At 39.2% G+C, this 21114-nt stretch overlaps 1 protein-coding gene across 3 annotated transcripts; it reads right to left on the reverse strand.

Moving 5' to 3' along the window:
- Positions 1-8449: 8449 nt before the first annotated feature.
- Positions 8450-20493, reverse strand: LOC101480806 (uncharacterized). 3 transcript variants are annotated; one of them, XM_023152138.3, is made up of 12 exons: positions 19954-20493; positions 19811-19866; positions 19466-19583; positions 17154-17242; positions 15219-15333; positions 14702-14884; positions 14529-14614; positions 14179-14296; positions 13263-13351; positions 12814-12931; positions 12214-12289; positions 8450-11190 (listed from the first exon to the last, which is right to left on the reverse strand). In XM_023152138.3, the coding sequence occupies exons 1-12, from the start codon at positions 20372-20374 to the stop codon at positions 11037-11039; spliced, it is 1623 nt and encodes a 540-aa protein (XP_023007906.2). In that variant the 5' UTR covers positions 20375-20493; the 3' UTR covers positions 8450-11036. The 3 variants fall into 3 exon arrangements, with proteins under 3 accessions (XP_023007906.2, XP_004560832.2, XP_004560834.2); XM_004560775.4 differs by having other exon boundaries at positions 15219-15336; XM_004560777.4 differs by lacking the exon at positions 8450-11190 and adding an exon at positions 11738-12118 and having other exon boundaries at positions 15219-15336.
- Between the last annotated feature and the right edge of the window lie 621 nt (positions 20494-21114).

Here is a 21114-nt window from a genome sequence, read left to right on the forward strand (position 1 = left end):
CCAATTTCATTCTTCATTTTTCTTTTTCAAAGAAACAAGTTCATCTTCGACCATAGCCTTTAATTTCTTTTCAATTGCCAGAGCCCTAATATTTCTCTGACATTTTTGTTTCATCTCCATGTTCTGGGCCTTTTGATCATCTATTACTTTGCCCATTTCATATTTCTTATCTGTTAACTCTTTCACAGTTTTATCCATTAATTCGTTTTGGTCCTGTAACTTTGTATTATGAGTCAAAAGGCCCTCAATCCAATACTGCAAGGATTTATGTTCCTCCTCGCGTTCTTTAACTGCGTTGACGGTCACACTTTTACCAATTTTTAATCGATTCTCAAACTTTTCTATATGATTAGCATAAATTCCCATGACCGTTTTAAACTCTGTTTCTGCAGCATTAGCTTTGTTTTCGAGGTTTTTTGTATTTTCATCGTAAAATTGCTGCATCTGATTTTTCTCCTCTTTGTGGCGTTTCAATAATAAGTCAACAATTTGGCTGTTGTGAAATTCCTGACGTGCCACCTTTTTTTCTGTTTCCAGCAGTCCTTGCAGGACTTCGACTTCTTCCTCATGATTTTGTTTAAGTTCAGCCAGAGTCTTCTCCGTCTCTGCGCGGAACTTTATGAGAGCTTCGTGGTCATCTTTTATCAAGTTTCACCTGTCAGAGGTATTTGTCCTGTCTTCCACGACAGAAGACAGCATCTCATTATTCTGCCAAACTTCATTGTTTTCTTCAGTTAGATCCTCGATCAGTATTCAAGTATTCAAGCTCTATTTTAAGCTTTTCAACTTCGTTAATCATTGGACGGAGTCTTTGGTCAAACTGGCTGGCATATGTTTCTTTTTCTTTTTGGCTTTTGTCTTTTAGGCCATTAACCATTTTTTTTTTCAATATATTAACATCTCTGTCTTAGGTTTTGAACTAATTTCTGCTTTTTAATGCTGTATAATTTCACAACAAAACGATAGCTTAATAATAAATTCATTTTGACAGGTTTCATGGTCTATTTAAGGCTTTTTGGACATCAAAGGAATGTCATTAAACGTCACCACAGACAACAGACAATTAATTCTGTTTTGCAGTGTGAGTCAGTAGTGACCGGTGACTGGCTGCTCCAGCCAATGATGCGCAGCTAATCAACATCGTTGACAGGCTATGACAGCGTCCTCATGTGCCGACACCGGTGTTTTAGCTAGCAAAGCGGCGTGGCTGATGTGGAGTGAAGCCAGTTAATGACAACGTGTACAACCATTGGAGATGTGAGCAGGACAGACGGAACGTGTGGACTTTATACCAGTTTTTAAATTGTGTTGATAGGCCACGTAAAACCAGAGTTATGATAAAAAAAAATATATGGTGAAGGAAACTGTGTCGTTTATATAGTATTATAAACGATTACAGGGGTAGGCAACTCCAGGCCTCGAGAGCCGCTGTCCTGCAGGTTTTAGATGCGTCCTTGATCCAACACAGCTGATTTAAATGACTAAATTACCTCAACATTTCTTGAAGTTCTCCAGAGGCCTGGTAATGAACTGATCATTTGATTCAGGGGTGTTGATCCAGAGTGTTATCTAAAGCATGTGGGACACCACATCTCGAGGCCTGGAGTTGGCCACTCTTGGCCTGTTAGATTAAATTATCAAATGCTTCAAAACCCTTTTGAATTTTTAGCAGTTAATTTTTAACAATCAATTGGTGGTAATCCATCATCAGAAATGAGGAAAGGTGGTGTTGATGGAGACTCTGGGAAAAGCCTTCCTATACACGTCTGCCAGGGTGTTTTGGAGCCACTTGAATAAATTTAGTTTGCACTGGAGGTGGATGAGATTTAATCTGTGGAAAGATCTGAGACGGAGTCGGAGTCTCCCCATAACATCTCCCCATCACGCCTCTATGGACCACCGGTGCGAGCTTTTGTCCTTTCTGTTTTTCTAATTTAAGCTTGAGTTGAACGTCTTTCACTCTAGATTTTAGATGACCTATCTCTTTTTCTTCATTGGCAGCCTTTCTGATCATCTGGTTCACTGGTCCAATGAGCTCCTGTTTTTGTCTGAATAAAGCGTCTTAGAAAGACTTTACCATATCACTGTACTGCTTTTTAAATGATTCCAGCTCCCGTGTTTTATCTAGTAAAGCTGCATCTAGATCCTTGCATCTGATACGTAGACAGTTCAGCTGTTTTTCAAGAAACTCCTTCGTTGTTCCAACAAAGGGGATGCCTTCCACACCGTCTACGTATTTCTTTTTCAAGTTGAGGAATATATCCCTAAATTCCACCTTTTCTTTTTCTCTGAAGTGACCTGCATGTGGAAATGCCTTTTCAAAGGACAAAACGCACTAGTACAATTCCTCTTGGAAGTGGCGCTTTTTCTTTTCCAGGAAATTCACTTTGTGTATACATTTTTCCCTTTGCTTTATTTTCATTAAAGTCCAGGAATGCACATTGCATTCCTGGATGCAAAATTCCAGGAATAAAGCTGAAAAGTGAAATAAACTAGAGGGACAAACGTTCTGGTCCACCTACACATTATTCCTACAGGGACTGCTTGTGACACAGAAACCCACCTCAACCTAACTGGCCTATGATAACTTCATAAATATTGCCCTTTAGTTATTTATAAGTTAATTTATTAACTTGTTTAATAGTAATAGTAAAGGAGGGGCAAGATGTCTAGGCAGGTTGGCACACCTCTTCAGTGAAGCAGGTGAAATTCTCCTATTCCCCTAATGGAGTCAAAAAAATATCCACAAAAACACTTAAAAACTATTTATATGCATCATTGTCTCTTTTAAGAAAACAAAGAGAAGCTGATTTTTACAAGTCTTACAGTATAAAAACTGCATTTAAAAAACTGTGGCCGTATGGTATGCTGATCACAGCATGCACTAAGAAAAGCTACTGGAGCTCACATTAGAAATGATTGTGTTGTGGTTCTTTTACCTATGCTGAGATCCTATAGACTATAAGATCCCTCACCTACTGAATTTCACTTTAAACCCAGACTGTACTCATTTTACTTTCACCCTCTACAATCTAGGCACCAGAAAATAGTTTTTTTTTTTTTTTTTGTAAAATCCTTTTTCACTATGTAATGTATTCAATTGAAGCACATCCATTAGAATTAAATGTGAATATTTTTATCATCATGTACTAATAGTATTTTATTCTTATATTAAAATAACATACGAAGGTTCAGTTACCTTTGTACAAATATGATTAGTTGAATTGTGCTTTAAGGAGATTATTTTTGCTTTCATACTTTGAGTACAGTTCAGAGCCTGTATTCTTTTACTTTTACAGTATGGAACGCTATCAAACATGGTTTAGTTATATATTTCAGTTCAGTTCATTTTTATTTATAAAGTGAATTGTCACAATAACAGTTGCCTCAAGGCACGTTCTATTCTATTTCTATTAATAATAAGTATACTGTCTGTGTGAACATATTTCAGTAAATATTCCTATAAAGAAGTGAGCTGTGGTTCAAGACTTTTGCAAAACACTATTTTTTATACAGTAAATTAATACAATTTATATGTTTTACATTTACCATATTGTTATTATTATTTTTTAACTAAAATAATGTTCTTGGTCAATTACAGTCAAAATCATTAAAAAAAAAGGAGTGACAAGAGTGAATATTGAATTCTTTGTTCACTTGGTCAGCACAAGGGAAGAAATGCAAAGTCCATCCTGGAATGGACTTTGCATTTCCTGGACTTTGCATACAGGAATGGACTTTGCATTCCTGTATGCAAAGTTCCAGGGATAAAACTGAAAAGTGAAATATATAGGGACAAACGTTCTGGTCCACCTAAACATTATTCCCACGGGAACTGCTTATGACATAGAAACCCACCTCAACAGTTTTCACGAAGATGTTAATAAAAGAAGAATGATGTCCCAAAACAGGAGAATGAAACGTAACTTTTCAGTTACACTGGAAAAATAAACACTCTCAGCCGTTGAGAGTTGACATACTGTTTTTTTTTAACTAAAATAACGTTCTTGGTCAATTATAGTCACAATAATTTAAAAAAGGAGTGACACGAGTAAATGTTGAATTCATTCGTATACCTGCTTTACACAGAAAACCATGTCATGAACACAATTTTTATGTTGACGTTAATACCAGAGGATGCTCGGTACTCTGCAGTTACTGATAAGCGAGACATGACTACATAGTGCTGTAAAGTGATTTAACAATGGACCATATCATTTCAAAACTTGTAATAGCCTTTTATTAATCCTGCCACTATTTTTTCTTAGCATTTTTACAGTTGCTTTACCTGATTACCTAAAGAGAACCTTCAATGCTATGGAAACATTTTCTAATTATTGACTGATACATTTGAATCACATTTTTACTGCAATTTATTCTGAAATAACCGGTAACCTTCATTATCATAGATCTGAGTGATAAATGATCTATTACTGAAAAAGCTGAAAAAATATTATTTCCATTTATTATATTTTGGGCTGATAGTTTTGCCTGATGTACATTTGAGACTGAAGACCACTATATTTCACTATTCTTTGATGTGAGTGTCTTGCTTGCAGGGATATGAATACCAGTTTGCTTCATAATCAGAATCATAAGATTCTGAATTGACCTCATCTTCATCCTCCTCCTCTGTGATCAAAATTAAGCCTCCAGGCGTGTCAACTGTTTACTTCTGCTGCTCATTTTGTAAAACAGGTGAGTATATCATATGCAGCTGCAATGGGTGGCGTTGTTGTCCTTGGGAACAGAAAAGGTTCTCATCAAAGTCATACCACCTGCATTCTCACTTCATATAAGGTCAATAAGGTGTATGTGTGTTTTGTGGTGAAGTATGTCTGTCATGGCTACTGCACAGACTCAAGTGCAGACAGAGGTCTTTGCACACAAAACACAGTTTATTTACAATATGAAACACCTCAGGGCTATATATGTACAGTGAGATAAGAGGGGGTCCATGGCTCCAGGGAGAAGGGGTAATCCACACACACGCTTCCACCACAGCTCCTCCAGGAAAGGTCCGTAATCTGGACCAGGAGGGGGATATCCACACACACAGAATACAGGAGCTAGTACCACAGACGAATACACACAGGGTGATCTTTGAAGAAAAGCACCAGGATTGCACACACAGCCTGACGTACTGCGGTCTGTCTGTGAGGTAGTCAGAGATCCAAACAACCTAAACAATCCTGTTTAGTGTCTCCTGGAGCAGACAGGGCTGGGTTGTATTGAAGGCGCTGGAAAAGTCAAGAAACAGGATCCTGACCGTGCCTTTTCCCCTTTCCAGGTGTGAGTGGGCTTTATGTAGGAGGTACAGGATGGCATCCTCCACTCCAACATCCACCTTGTAGGTGAACTGTATTGGGTCCTGGGCATGTTGTACCTGTGGTTGGAGGAGGCTGAGGAAGAGCCACTGTAGAGTCTTCATAAGATGTGACGTCAGTGCCACCGGTCGGAAGTCATTCAGCTCATTGGGCCGGTTCTTTTTGGGGACTGGGACGATGCAGGATGTCTTCCAGAAGACGGGCACGCTCCCCAGTCGCAGGCTGAGGTTGTAGACTCGTTTTAATGGCTCCCCAAGTTCAGCAGCACACGCCTTTAGCATCCTAGGACACACCTTGTCTGGGCCTGCTGCCTTCCTGGGGCGAGAGGGCTCTGTAGTAAAGGTGAGGGTGGGGTGGCACTGTATGCATCTCTCAAATTAACATACAGTAGGTCAGTTGTCCTGTTGCTCCATGTGGGACAATTCACAAACTGGTGAAAGTCAGCCAGAGTAGAATCTATTCCTGAAGACTACTTAAAGAAATGAGAACAAAACTGCACAAGAGAGTTCAGACTGTGTCGAAGAATAAAGGTGGTCGTACCAAATATTGATTGTCTTTCAAACTCGTTGCCATTTTAAAACTCTGTATTGTATTTCCATGTATATTTCCACAAATCTTTACATCTACTTTTTCCTAGTAGTGTACATGAATTTATACATGAATATGATAAAAAAGTGAAGATTAATACGTTGTATGTGGTGTTAGGATACAATATATGGTTTGTTGTGTTTTTATATGCCTGTTGAAATATTTTTTCTTAGCTTACTTTTTCAGAAAATAAAATTTTGTATGATTAACCAAAATGATCCAGGCATTAATGATTCTTTTACTGCAGAAATTGCTATTACGAAATTTAACCACTGATTGTATTTATGTTATACTGATATTAGTCTTCTTATTATCCATAACTTAGTTGCTTTGCGGCAACAGATTCGCTACTGAGCAGAGATCCAAGAGACAACAGGCTCCAGGTGGCCAAGCTGAGACGTGAGGGCGAAAGTCAAAGTTCATTTAGAGAATAGAAAAGAGACTCAAAAAGTGACCTAAAACTATCAAGGTAAATATGTTGCAAAATGTGAGAGATTGAAAAATTTTCACTTGCTTTTCTCAAATCCACACATGGTCAAATATATAGATATATAAAAGTACACTGCAAAAAACGATTTTTAAAAAAGTAAAAAACAACCCTTGTTTATGGACATTTTGTCTTATTCTTTGTCTAAAAAAGAAAATATAAACAAGCAAGTTACAAAGTATTGACAATGGTTTGGTTGAAATTCCAGAATACAAATAAGATTATTTTTCTCATTTCAAGAGTAAGACCACTTAAACAGCTGCTTAATTTAAGAACTGTTTTTAATGACACTACTAATATTTTGTTAGCAAGTTGCACCTCAACCAGAAACTTTTGGTTGTCATCAACAAGCGTGTGACATAATTCCGGCTGAATATTGACCGTTCTTCTTTGCAAAGCTTGTACAGTTTATTACAATTATTTGGTTTGTTGGCAAAGAACTGGGTTTTAAGCACAGTCTTGTTGTTGGTGACTAAAAGTCTCTAAATGTGGTGAAATGTGCTCAAAGGCATTTAACCAAATATCACTGGGAGTGTATCTGTGTATACTTTTCACACAGGGCCAAATATTTAGGTATATAAGCAGGACACAGAGGCAGGCAAAAGTAAAAAGACGCCTTTATTCCAAAGATACAAAGACTTCAAAGAGCCCCCCTGCCCCAATACCCCATCCCACCTTCTTCAAATGCAACAAGAGTGTTGTCAAGCGTTTGTGTAACGTTTGTCCAGTATGATGTCTGATAATATATCAGACATCATCTCAAATGGCCAGACTTCTGACATTCTCTCTGATTGTAAAATATAAAATATGTGGATGTATTTGTAAGTTAAACTTGTGTTTTAACCCTGCAACTTATTCGATTTCCATGTCTGACAAGCGTCCAGAGTAAGGACAGACTGAAAAAATCCCTCTGTGGTGTTTTTGAGGGAGAGCTGATGAGAAAGAGGATTTCCACCCTGATGATACAGCAGCACAAACTCAGCAGTGTGTGAGAAAGAGGAGGAGGCAGAAGAGCCAGCGCCAGCTGAGAGATGGAGAGAGGAGACAGACTGTTCTTTCTTTGTGAAAGACTGCTTGAAAAGTTGAAAATAACTATCTGTCTGTTCTGAATCAATCTTATTAGGTAATGTTAAAATAATTTTATCATTAAATATTTTCACTTTAGGAGAAAGTGCTCAGGTAGTTACAGGTAAAAACTGTGAGTGACAGTAAAAGGTTCTATATTCAGAAACTTAATCAACACCAGAATATACCTGACAATAAATGTCAGTATTTTTTTCTTGACTTATATAAAACATGGTGTATCTTGGATTAATAGCACTACTGTATTTGTTGCATATATATTTTACAGTCCCGTGGGCTCAGCCTCAGAAGAGGAAGCAACGAAGACTAGACTGTCCCATTTAACAGCCTTGCACTTCCAGCCTTCAAAGCTCCCAGCCTATGTAGACTGAAGGCTGGGAGCTTTAAAGAATGCAGGCCCTGAACTGGGACACACCTAATATGACATTTCATCTGACGTCTGACGCTGGTTTCCTGAGACCTGACATATTTTTTTCATTCTTTGTTTTTAAAAGGTAGTGATCTGGAGTGTCATATGCCACATGATAAAATACCAAAATACAGTCTGGCTCATGTAATGTAGGCTGTGCAACACCTGTACAGTTTTAGCTATGACTTTAGCTATTCACGGATTGCTTAAGTACATAGTGTTTATCATCAATCCAAGCAAAACAAACAAAAAGAATAATTACCTCAGTTATGTCCACAGGCAGCTGATGATTCCCAAAGCAGTAAAAATGAAACTAGTAACTCCCACTACCTTACTGAGACACCCGAAGAGTTTCTGCTTTTCTACACCCACAAGCCAGAGCTTATGTTCAAACAACCACCAGGGGGGTTCTGTAGTGTCAGCCTTAGCTTCATTGTCAAGGTCTGTTTATCTCACATGCGCATTAGAAAGACAGATAAAGCCTCACAATCAATAACAGCTGCGTTCTGATTAAGTTAAAATAAATTATTCTCAAAATTTATTTTGTTTCTTTTATTTCTCCATATCACATTACAGCCACTGACATTTATACATGTTATTGTGAAGTCATAGTACTAAGAACCTAATAAAATTACAGTTAATTTTAAAATTGCACATGTGTACAATGTGCACAATTGCAGTACTGTGCAAAAATCTTGAGTCACGTGTCATTTTTCATGTTTTGGTTCTAAGGAGGCAGATTTTCTTTTCTTTTTTTTTCTTTTAAATCTTAGCCTTGAGCCTGTTCTCCGTGATTTCACTCTTATCAGTCCAGTCCTTCTGTAGCTGACCACACAGTACTGTGCAAAAGTTGCATGTCTTTTTTTCTCTGGGATTCCTTAAGGTCTTTCTAAGTCTTTTAATTTTTTTAGATTATTAGGCCACTTATAACTGACTATGAATCATTCAAGCAAAAGAAAGAAAAAAAAAAACACATCATGCCAGTGTTGGATTCCCTTCTGTCTCCTTCTGGCCACCTGTGCCTCAATTTTATTCCACAACCTAGACATCCACATTACTCACACTCTCATAACACATACATGTAGGGCCTTGGGGGTGGGCATATTATACGCCATCCAGAGGACAGTCTGTGTAGTCAACCTCACCTCTGGCGCCGGTGCCCACCTCTCAATTTTAAATACATGTAAACATTGAGGTTTCTTGGGAAGGGCTGTGCTGACACCTGCTGCTCTCTGGCAGGAAGCACCATGCCCTCCCGTGTTTTAAATGCACTTTAGAACAGCATGCAGCAACACTACATATCAGCGGGCGGAGGAACCTGACAGGTGATCCAGGTGATTTTTTTAAGTGCACTTTCTCACTGTCCCTCTTCCCCTGTTTTTCTTTCCCTCCCTCTCTTTCTTTCCTTCTCCCTTTCCTGCCCCCCAGTCATGTCTGTCCTGTCTGTAAAAACTGAAAATAGAATAAATAAATAATAATAACAAAGGTCAGTGGCCTGTATTTGTATAGTGCTTTTACTAGTCCCTAAGGACCCCAAAGCGCTTTACACTAAATTCAGTCTTCCACCCATTCACACACTGGTGATGGCAAGCTACATTGTAGCCACAGCTGCCCTGGGGCGACAGAGGCGAGGCTGCCGGACACTGGCGCCACTGGGTCCTCTGACCACCACCAGTAGGCAACGGGTGAAGTGTCTTGCCCAAGGACACAACAACCGAGACTGTCGGAGCCGGGGCTCGAACCGGCAACCTTCCGATTACAGGACGAACTGCCAACTCTTGAGGATTGCCCCTTGAATGGACCAATATAGCAAGGCTGTGATGATCCACTTGGTAAAGTAAATCCGTTGGGCATCTTTCTTGGCCTTCAGACAATAATTCTGATGGCTAAAGAACCAGACGGGTCAGGCAACAAAAAAAGAAAAAAAAAAAAGATATTGGAACATTTGTATTGCTACATAAATAAATGAGATAAAACTCAGTACTTACTTTTAAAGTTTACTCTTCAAAAGACATGAGAGATTTTTTTAAGTTGACCTTTTTCCCCCAAGAAAAAAAAAACCTTCTTGGTGTTTGTCCGTGGTTGTCAAAAAGCTAGTTGGTTCATTAATGCCACCAACTGGCATGGAGTGTGGACCTGAATGTCAATTAAGAATTAGAGCCTATAGGATAATTAAATATAGCCTGATAACTTTTTCTTCTTGAGTTATTTCACATAAATCAATTGAATCTAGTCTATATATACCTAACTATATTTAGGTTTTGAATAAAAAAAGAAAAGAAAAATGCCAAAGATAACACACACAGCACTGAAACTCTCCTTTTTTCATTTTGTATTTTCTCATTATGGTTGAACAAATTTCCATGAAAATATTTTTGTCTAATCTATTGCTTTTGTCTTACAAATTTCTAAAATCTCTTGCTCCTTATGCAAAATATAAAGAAATGAGCAGTGGTTCAAGACATTGCATGATGCTGTTTACAGGCTATGTCTTACAATGATTACTGCAGCTTGGGCAAAGTCTAAAGGAAACACAGTTTCATAACATTTAGCGCAATTTACAGATAAAAAGCATCAATATTGTTTATTCACATTTTACAGAAGAAAATACCATCTATCTATTCCATCACAGAAACAAAGTAAAACACTGTAATCAACAATACTAAAGGAAACCTGAGTATAGCAAAGAAAAAGTACGGTGTATAAATTATAAATTATAAATTCACTTGTATTTTTAATACGTGAAATGTGCAATTCACTTGTATTTTTATTTTTTATTCCTATTTATTCTATTTATCCCCTTCGTATATTTTATTTATATTTGTCTCTGTATTTATATATGTGTGTGTATGTGTGTGTGTGTGTGTGTGTGTGTGTATATATATATATAATATTCTGTAACTGTAACTTCTGTCGGTGCTGTGCTTTTTGGAAATCGAATTTCCCAGAGGAACCCACCCGAGGGATTAATAAAGTTCTATCTTATCTTATCTTAAATGCAGCACACTTGACTTTGCAGCTTTTCTCAAAAGCAACATTCCACCCAAGAAACCTCCAGATAATGTGTGTCAGTTTGTGGATGTAAACACAGCGATCGTTTAATTTATTCTCTGCAATGTCAGCTTTACAGAAGCATTAATCCTCATTTTTTAAGTTCTTTTATTTTCAAAGCATAATAGTATTCTTTTAATTTTAAAACCTTTAGTTCCATTTTTACTTTTTCCCTCTTCAGTTGATCAAGATCCAAACCAGAGCTGGCTGAGGGCCCAGGTGATGGGGCCTCTGACATGTCTGCACTGCGAGTAAAAAAATGCTTGTTTATGGAATTTTTTTTTCATATTTTTTGTCTTGAAAGAAAACATATTCTTAACAAGCAAGTTTTGCACAAGAAAATTAAGCTAATTCTAGGAAAATATGTCTAACTTTTTCTTAATAAAATATTTCAGCTCATCTTGAGCTTTATTTACCAGTTACAGGCTACACTGCAAAAACAGCTCTACTTAAAATAAGCCAGATTTTCTTAAATCTGACAAAATTGTCTTGTTTTGAGAAAAAAAATCTGCCAATGGCGTAAGTTAAAGTTGTTTGGCTAAGGTCATTAAAACTAGCAAATTAATCTAACCTTACTCAATTCTGATCGTGGTTCTGATTCTTGAAATAAGAAAAATAATCGTTCTTATTCTGGAAGAATAACATTATCTTTCTTATTTCAAGAGTATGGAAAGGCCTGTAATGGCCTGTAATAAATTAAACACAATTAAACACAATTAAACACTAAAGTAAGGAAATAATTTCTGAAAACAGCTTGTTGAAGAAAGCATAATACTCATTATAGGTAAAGATTTTTTTTTAATAAGGATGTCTTAATAAGGTTGTCAGGGTGTCTTTCCTTGAAATAAGTCACATTTTCTTAAATTAATCCTAAATTTTAGACAGTTTTGTCTAATTTAAAGGTATAAATCAGTTAGATGCATGATAGATAGAAAATGTCTTCAATCTTCAAACATCTGAAACAAGCCCTATAAACTGCAATAGCCAACAGCTCGGCTAAAGCACCAGTATGACGCAAACTGATCTCTTTTTCTTTCTACATCTTGAACAAAGGAAGACACGTGATTAAGGATTCTAGCCAAGCAACTTTTACTTACCTTAATGGCAGATTTTTTTTCTCAAAACAAGACAGTTTTGTCACATTTAGGAATACTGGGCTTATTTCAAGTAGAGCTGTTTTTGCAGAAATAAATGCAGTTAAAAAAAACTTTTAATACAGTGAATGAATGATAAATCTTTGCCTAAATGATATGACAGCTACATCTTACCTCATCTCTGGTCTCATGGATTGTACTTCAGTTACACTGTGGCCAGAGAAGTGCACCTCTGTATGTTGATGGTCATCTGACACAGCCCGGGGTTCAGAAAACATATAAAAAATTAAAAAAAAGAAACACACAGGTTTTTTTTTGCTTCTCTTGCTTTTTGATTACTGTGTTTGAGGCCACCACTGGTTTCCACTGACATCAGATCCTGAATTTACAATTTCTCTTTCATTTTCAGGCCCTGCCATCTCTGGTTTGCTATCCTCATGGGGACATCCCATTGACATAAGGCTTTCCCTAGCTGCTTACTCTAACAATCAAAAATGAATGCCTAACCCTAAACCTAACCACAACCCAATTGTAACCCTGACACTAAAACCACATTTTGAGTGTGAAAAAGGCCTTCAGCCCTGTGGGGACCAGGATTTTAGTCCCCACCAGCATAGTAAATTTCAGATTTACAGATTTTCAATTTACAGATTTCCAATTTTTAAATTGGATTTTTACCTTCTCCACTACAAAAATTGATAAATTCATAGGCACAAAACAACAACAACAACAACAAAACACAAATGCAGAATTTTTAGTGTTTGAAGAACTCACTGAGTTCCTTGTTGGGTTCTTTCTTAACATTTTGCTGTTTGATTGCTGTGTTTTTTGCAACATCTCTGGAATTTCCATTGACTTCAGATCTTGTCGTGTCAGGATGATCTCTAGCTTTCTGTTTCAAAGACAACCAAGAATATATTAGTATCCTTATTTATTATTTCTTTTGAATGGTAAGCTTGCAGAGAAAAACAAAACAGGAAAATAATATGCAGTTTTATTATGAAAATCATTTTGAGCAAGATTCAGTTTAATCCAATTTTATTTATATAGCACCAAACTATGAAAACAGTCGGCTCAATGTGCTTTATATTGTACAGACCCTACAATAATACACAGAAAACACCAACAATTAGACAATCCCATATGAGCAAGTGATTTAATGACAGGAGTGTTTTAATTATCTTTATTTTGAATGGTAAGTTTTTAATAAAATACAGTCTTACCTCAGGAAGGCTATTAACGACACCCTTTACTTCTTTGATATTCACTGCAGGTTTCCCAGGTGTTGAAATTGTGCTGGTTGTTGTCTTCTCTGAAAGAAGAAAAGTGATTAAAACATGAGCATGTGCACTTTGGGATTTTTAGAATTAGATTCATGTTGATGTTCAGTCTGATTTTCAGCAGGTCATCTTGTCCATGTCTCCATGTATGTATTGAGTTGCTGTCATGTGATTGGCTGATTAGATATTTTCATTAATGAGCAGTTGGACAGGTATACCAGAAAAAATTTAAAAACATGGCTGGATAATATCTTTTGAAAAGTACAACTATTCATTACAGAACACACCTGATCTGTTTTGAATACAAAGACATTGGGAAATAATATTTATTCAAACAGCTAACAAAACTACTATAGTAGTTAGCTGTGCGCACATATAATAATAATAATAATAATAATAATAATAATAATAATATATTGCATTTATATTCTGCTTTTAGGGGCCCTCAAAGCGCTTTACAATTCCACTATTCAGTCACTCTCGCATTCACACACTGGTGGAGGCAGCTACAGTTGTAGCCACAGCTGCCCTGGAGCAGACTGACAGAAGCGAGGCTGCCATATCGCACTATCAGCCCCTCTAGCCATCACCAGTAGGTGGTAGGTGAAGTGTCTTGCCCAAGGACACAACGACCAAGACTGTCTGATTACAAGACGAACTGCCAACTCTTGAGCCACGAATGCCCGAAATGTACTAAAATATTTGTAAATGCTGACATAAAGTAAGAAAAGCTCTTAAAGGACAACCTTGAAACTTGTAGAAAATAGACTGAAACTGTTTTTCTTCTACTTCAACAAAAAGTACACAAAATAGAAGCTCAACACAATATTCAAGTGCTTTTAGTGTTTGAACAACTCACTCAGTTTCTCTTCAGGTTCTTTCTTAACATTCAGCTGTTTGATTGCTGTGTTTTGTGCCACATCTCTGTTATTTCCACTGACTTCAGATCTTGGCATGTCAGGATGATGTGTACTCTTCTGTTTTAAAAACAATGAAGGATATTTTAATATTTATTGTGAATAATTGGACTGTATTGGGTAAAAGCTTACATTTGGAATTTGTTTTGTATGTCATGCTGAACCATAGTATTTGCCACATTTCTAGCTTAATGACGGTGCTTGTATAGAGTAATCTCAGATCAGTGACATATTCAAAACATCCAGCAATGTAAAGTACAGTAAAATATTAAAATAAAATAATCTGTCTTGCCTCAGGAGGGATGTTAACCATACCCTTTACTTCTTTCATCTGTAATGCATGTTTTCCAGGTGTTGGAATTGCACTTGTTACTCTGTCTGAAAAAAGAGGAAGAGTTATTTTCATACACAAACAAGGTCTTTGTTATCCAAACATACCAATAAGAAATATATTGGAAATGTCACCTTTGATACCATTGCTGCCAGTATGGTTAGAGGCAACAGCAGGCACAGTCTCTTCCTCATCATTATCACTTTCTTCATCCTCATCTTCCTCAGTGCTAGGCTCATCATCACCAACAACATCTTCATCCATATGCTCATCTTCTTGTTCTTCATCTTGATCTTTAACACGATCTTCCTTGTGTTCTTGTACAAAAGGGATATAAATGTTTAAAATATTACCATGTACACTAAGATTTTCATAACTAGTTCTGAGCTAATGCATACTCCTTTTTCTGAACTTCCTTGGTATATTTTTTAAAGGTTTTAAAACAACTGATTAAAAATAATACTACAATGTTTGCATGCTTTTGATTAATATTTTCCAAAGTTCTCTGGTTTTGGGTTATGATAGAAGGAACAGCAGACAATAGAAAGAGAGCAAAGAAAATAGATTGCAACCGGATTTCTACTACTTCTACAAAAAATGCACAAAATAGAATTTCAACATTCAAGTGCTTTTAGTGTTTGAACAACTCACTCAGTTCCTCTTGGGGTTCTTTCTTAACATTCAGCTGTTTGATTGCTGTGTTTGTTGCCACATCTCTGTTATTTCCACTGACTTCAGATCTTGTCGTGTCAGGATGATGTCTAGTCTTCTGGTGCAAAGATAGTCAATTATATATTAGTACCCTTATTTATAATTTCTTTTGAAAGGTAAGTTTGGATGGAGTAAAAGTAGATCAGGAAAATAATATGCGGTTTTATTATGAAAATCATTTTGAGCAAAATTCAATTTAATCAATTTGTATTCATATAGCACCAAACCATAAAAACATTCACCTCAAGTTGGACAGTTTTATTTTGAAAGCAATTTTAAACAAGATCCGTTTGAAACACATGTTCAAGTGTGAGGCATTGGTTGAAAATAAATTAGAAATATCTTTAACACACAATGGAACACTGTCCGTCATGGATTGGCCGCCCCACAGCTTTGACCTCAACATTAGTGAAGCAGTGTGGGATCATCTTGTCAGAGAACAGAACAGAAGGCAGCCAACATCCAAAGAAGAGCTTTGAATGTCCTTCAAAAAGCCTGGAGAACTATTCCTGCTTCTCTCCACCCCAGGGAAAAAGGTAACACTACCTGGGTCTGGGCGCAGTTTCCCCCTCCAGGGGCAAGGGTACCTAGATCTGGGGCTTAGAGTACGCTTGGGGAGTGTGATTGTGTGTACAGTGTCTATTTATGTCTGTCTCCACGTTGGGTGAGTGCTGAGTAATTGCATATGAGAGCATGAGGGTGGGAATGGATGTTTGTATCTGTGTGTGCCTGTTTGTTTGTGTCTATATGTCAGGTTGGGTATCTGACGCCACCTCTCTAGGGACATCTCAGACCAGTGGCAGATGCCCTCAGACATCGGTGCATTGGTGCTTCTTTGTGCCCGGAGATTGGCATCCAGGTACGCACCGGCTCACTCCTGGTGGCTGCTTGTAGGGGCCTGGAGCCTGGGGCTCACTTGGGCCCCTTCGGGGGTGGGGTGCCCTCGGCCTCTCGGCCTGGGGCTCGGTCGCTCTGGCGCAGCTGGCTGCCGGCGGAGCTCACGGGCACGTCACTGCAACCCCCCCTGGCTTCTGCGCCACGGCTGCTGAGTGACCCCTCATCTGGGGCTCTCCTCAGCTCGTTCGGGGACAGTGGCGCAGCTGCCCCTCTGTTGGTCTTCCTTGGTCTCTTGTGTTCTGGGGGCCTCTGGATGTCTGGAGTCTTGATCTCCTCCATACCTGCTTCATACCCTGGAGGACGGGGCTGTGGCCCCCCCACACCCTCTAGCAGATCATTACATGAAGGAACCTGTTACATAGAAGCGCGCTCATGCTCACAGGTGTACACACGGGTGATCACACACACAAACTACACCCCTTTTGGCTCCTACCTCAAAGCACACTGTGTGCTGTCGATCCTACGTGCTGCACAATAACGTTTAATAATAATTTAGTACTAATATTTAGTATTTACTGTTATATTCACATAGATCATTGCGATGATGTTGTTTATTATATTGCACTTTTTTTTTGCTTGTTTTCTCTTTTTCCTTTCTCAACAGGTGATCCAGGTGATTGATATGTGTTTTTTGTCTGCTTATTTTGTTGGTTTTTGTTTTTTGCCCTTTATCTCTGTTCCTCTTCCCCGCTGTTTTTCTTTCCCTCTTTCTTTCTCCCCTTTTTTTTTCCCCCAGTCAAGTCTGTCCCGTGTTTAGCAAGTGAAAATAAAATAAAATAAACAATAAAAGCAAAGGTGAATCAAATAGACCAATACGGCAAGGCTGGGGACAGGCCAAAAAAAAAAGAAAAAAAAAAAAGGACAATGCTGGATTAAAAGATAAAAGTAATTTTGAATCAGCTGTATTTTCATGAGGGTGGAAACTACCAGCACTGTAACGTGCTGTAAAATATTTTGAAGAAACTTCCTCCATCTTACCTCAGGAAGGCTATTAACGATACCATAAGCTTCTTTAATCTTCGGGGCAAGTTTCCCAGGTATTGAAATTGTGCTTGTTGTTGTCTTCTCTGAAAAAAGAAAAGTAATTAAAATATGAGCATGTGCCCTTTGGGATTATTAGAATTAGTTTGATGTTCAGTCTGATCTTCAGCAGATCATCTGGTCCATGTCTCCATGTCTCCATGTCTTCAATGAGTTGCTGTCATGTGATTGGCTGATTAGATATTTTCATTAATGAGCAACTGGACAGCTGTTGTCCTACTGGGAGACTTCAATGCTCACGTGGGCAACGACAGAGAGACCTGGAGGAGCGTGACTGGGAGGAACGGCCTCCTGGATCTGAACCCGAGCAGTGTTTTGAGGTTGGACTCCTGTGCAAACCACAGTTTGGTCATAATGAACACCATGTTCAAACATAAGAGTGTCCATAAGTATGGCACCAGGATGCTCTAAGCCGCAGGTCGATGATCGATTTTGTAATCGTATCACCAGACCTAATGCCATATGTTCTGGACACTCGGACCTGGCACACCTAAACGTATAGTGAGGGTGTGCTGGGAACGTCTAGGAGAGGCCCAGGTCCGTGAGATCTTCAACGCACATCTCTGGCAGAGCTTCAACAGCATTCCAAGGGAGACTGGGGACATTGAGTCCGAATGGACCATGTTCAGCATCTCCACAGCCAAAGCCGCTGCAGTGAGTTGTGGCCGCCATGTGGTTGGTGCCTGTTGTGGTGGTAACCCCCGAACCAAACAGTGGACAACAGAGGTGAAGGGAGCCACCAGGCTGAAGAAGGAGTCCTATCGGGCTTGGTTAGCCTGTGGGACCCCGGAGGCAGCTGACAGGTACCGACAGGCCAAGCGGAATGCAGTGCAGGCAGTAGCTGAAGCAAAAACTTGGGTCTGGGAGGAGTTCGGAGAGGCCATGGAAAAAGACTTTCAGACCGCCTCGAACAGTTTCTGGCAAACCGTCAGGTCACTTAGGGGGGGAAAGTGGTGCTCTACCCACAGTGTGTATAGTGCAGGTGGAGCACTGCTGACTTCGACTGTGAAAATTGTCGGGCGGTGGAAGGAATACTTCGAGGACTTCCTCGAAGTTGCCAATGTCCGGGGGCGAGGTCACTGAGGAAGTCAAAAAGCTCCTTGGTGGCAGAGCCCCTAGGGTGGTCGAGGTCTGCCACGCGTTACTGAAGGCTCTGGATGTTGTAGATGACATGCCTCTACAATTTTGCATGAAGATCAGGGGCAGTACCCCTGGACTGGCAGACCGAGTTGGTTCCCATCTTTAAGAAAGGGAACTGGAAGGTGTGCTCCAACTATAGGGGGATCACAGTCCTCAGCCTACCTGGGAAGCTCTCTGCCAGGGTGCTGGAAGGAGAGTTTGTCCTTTAGTCTAACCTTGGATACAGGAGGAACAATGCTATTTTTGTTCTGGTTGTGGAACACTGGATCTGCTATTTATCCTCTCAAGGATACTTGAGGGTGCATGGGAGTTTGCCCAACCAGTCTACATGTGTTTTGTGGACTTGGAGAAGGCATTCGACCATATCCCTCTGTGTAACCTGTGGGGGGTACTCCGGGAATATGGGGTGTCTGGCCCATTGCTACCTGCCATTCAATCCTGATACAACCGTTGCAAGAGGTTTGTCCGCATAGCCGGTAATAAGTTGGACTCGTTCCTGAGGGTGATGTCACTGATTCTGTTTGTAATTTTTATGGACAGAATTTCTAGGTACAGCCAAGTAGCAGAAGGCTACGAAAGAGAGTCTAAGAGTAGAGCAGCTGCGCCTTCACATCGAAAGGAGCCAGCTGAGGTGGTTCATGCGTCTGACAAAGATGCCTCCTAGACGGGTGAGGTGTTCCGGCCATGTTCCACCAGGAGGAGGCCCCGGGGCAAACCCAGGACACATTGGAGAGATTATATCTCTTGGCTGGCCTGGGAAAGCCTTGGTGTTCTCCCAGACAAGCTGGAGGAGGTGACAGGGGAGAGGAAGGTCTGGGCTTCTCTGCTTGGGCTGCTGCCCCTGTGACCCGGCCCCGGATAAGTGGAAGAAGATGGATGGATGGATGGATGGATGGATGGATGGATGGATGGATGGATGGATGGATGGATGGATGGATGGGACAGGTGTACCAAATAAAATGGCTGTTTAGTGTCTTTTGGAAAGTAAATAATACTTATTCAAACTGCAAACAAAACTACTATAGTAGTTATCTGTGTGGACACATGTGCTAAAACATTTGTAAATGTAAAAATGTAAATCAAGTGCTTTTAGTGTTTGAATAACTCACTCAGTTTCTCTTCAGGTTCTTTCTTAACATTCAGCTGTTTGATTGCTGTGTTTTTTGCCACATCTCTGTTATTTCCAATGACTTCAGATCTTGGCATGTCAGGATGATGTGTACTCTTCTGTTTTAAAAACAATGAAGAATATTTTAGTATTTATTATGAATAATTGGACTGGATGGGGTAAAGCATACATTTGTAATTTTGTATGTCATGCTGAACCATAGTATTTGCCACATTTCTAGCTTAATGACGGTGCTGGTGTAGAGTAATCTCAGATCAGTGACATATTCAAAACTTCCAGCAATGTAAAGCACAGTGAATCATTTAAATAAAATAATCTGTCTTGCCTCAGGAGGGATGTTAACAATACCCTTTACTTCTTTCATCATAGGTGTTACACTTGCTGAAAAAAGAGGAAGAGTTATTTTCATACACAAACAAGGTCTTTGTTATCCAAACATACCAATAGGAAATATATTGGAAATGTCACCTTTGATACCACTGCTGCCAGTATGGTTAGAGGCAACAGCAGGCACAGTCTCATCCTCATCATTATCATCTTCTTCATCCTCATCTTCCTCAGTGCTAGGCTCATCGTTACTGACATCAACTGCATCTATATCCTCATCTTCCTCTTCTCCATCGTCATCTATATCTTTAACATGATCTTCCGCACTCTCTTCTTCAGAAGAAGAGATAGAAATCTGTGTAGCTTCTTTATCTTCCCATTTATCTGCCCATACATCATCTTCATCCATATCCTCATCATCCTCTTCTCCATCCTCATTTTCTGTCGTGTCCGGGGTGGCGGACGTGTGGAGTTGAAGATGGGACCCAAAATGCAGCAGCTCTGATGCAGGTGAGTATTTATTGAACAGGAGTAGATACAAACAGAAGTGGCAGGTGAACATTAAACTGGAAAACCTAAACTGGGCAAAACTAACAAAACAAACCAGAACGAAGATGCAGGGAGGTATGGGGAAATACACAGAGAGACGGACGGCGAGACGCAGGAAGACCGAGGGGAACAACACAGACAAACCAGCAACTAACAGAGGCAGACACGAGGTTTAAATACACAGAAGGATAACGAGGGAATGAGACACAAAAGGAGGGCACAGCTGGGAGTAATTCGACCTGACAAGACAGGGGAAAAGTAACCTGAACACACTGAGATCAGACACGGACCTTCAAAGTAAAACAGGAAACACATACATGTAATGACATAACACACCAACTTAACACAGACTGGGGGACACAGAACATAGGAACATGAACCATGAAACAGAAGAGTACCACCCAAGGTACCCAAAACCACAGAATAATAATGAACTAAAACATAAACACGGAGTCACAGACTCCGGACCATGACATCTTCATTATGAACTTCCTTGTAATATTCTTTCAAGAAATAGAAATGTTTAAAATATAACAACGTAAACTGAGATTTTTGTAACTTTTTCTCAGTTTCAATTCAATTTTCACACAAGTGCCGTATTGCGGGATTACAACAATAGAAGAACAAAAAAAAATACAGTTATCATTACGGAATAGTTAAAGGTAAGTGGCGTGGCACAAACTTGATACGGGTAGAAGTTAAAATTTAATTTGTTTCGAAGGCTAGCTTAAACAGGTGGATTTTTAAACGTGA

This window comes from Maylandia zebra, linkage group LG4 (genome assembly GCF_041146795.1).
Source record: "Maylandia zebra isolate NMK-2024a linkage group LG4, Mzebra_GT3a, whole genome shotgun sequence".
In the NCBI taxonomy this organism is placed as follows: Eukaryota; Metazoa; Chordata; class Actinopteri; order Cichliformes; family Cichlidae; genus Maylandia; species Maylandia zebra.

What these genes read in the sequence shown, in the direction of transcription:
- LOC101480806 (XM_004560775.4), bottom strand. Translation starts at nt 20,374, where the DNA reads ATGTTCACCTGCCACTTCTGTTTGTATCTACTCCTGTTCAATAAATAC. An exon ending in TGGCAGCAGTGGTATCAAAG is followed by an intron (nt 19,867 to 19,953) that starts GTGACATTTCCA and finishes CTCTTTTTTCAG; the next exon opens with CAAGTGTAACACCTATGATG. An exon ending in AGAACCTGAAGAGAAACTGA is followed by an intron (nt 17,243 to 19,465) that starts GTGAGTTATTCA and finishes TTCTTTTTTCAG; the next exon opens with AGAAGACAACAACAAGCACA.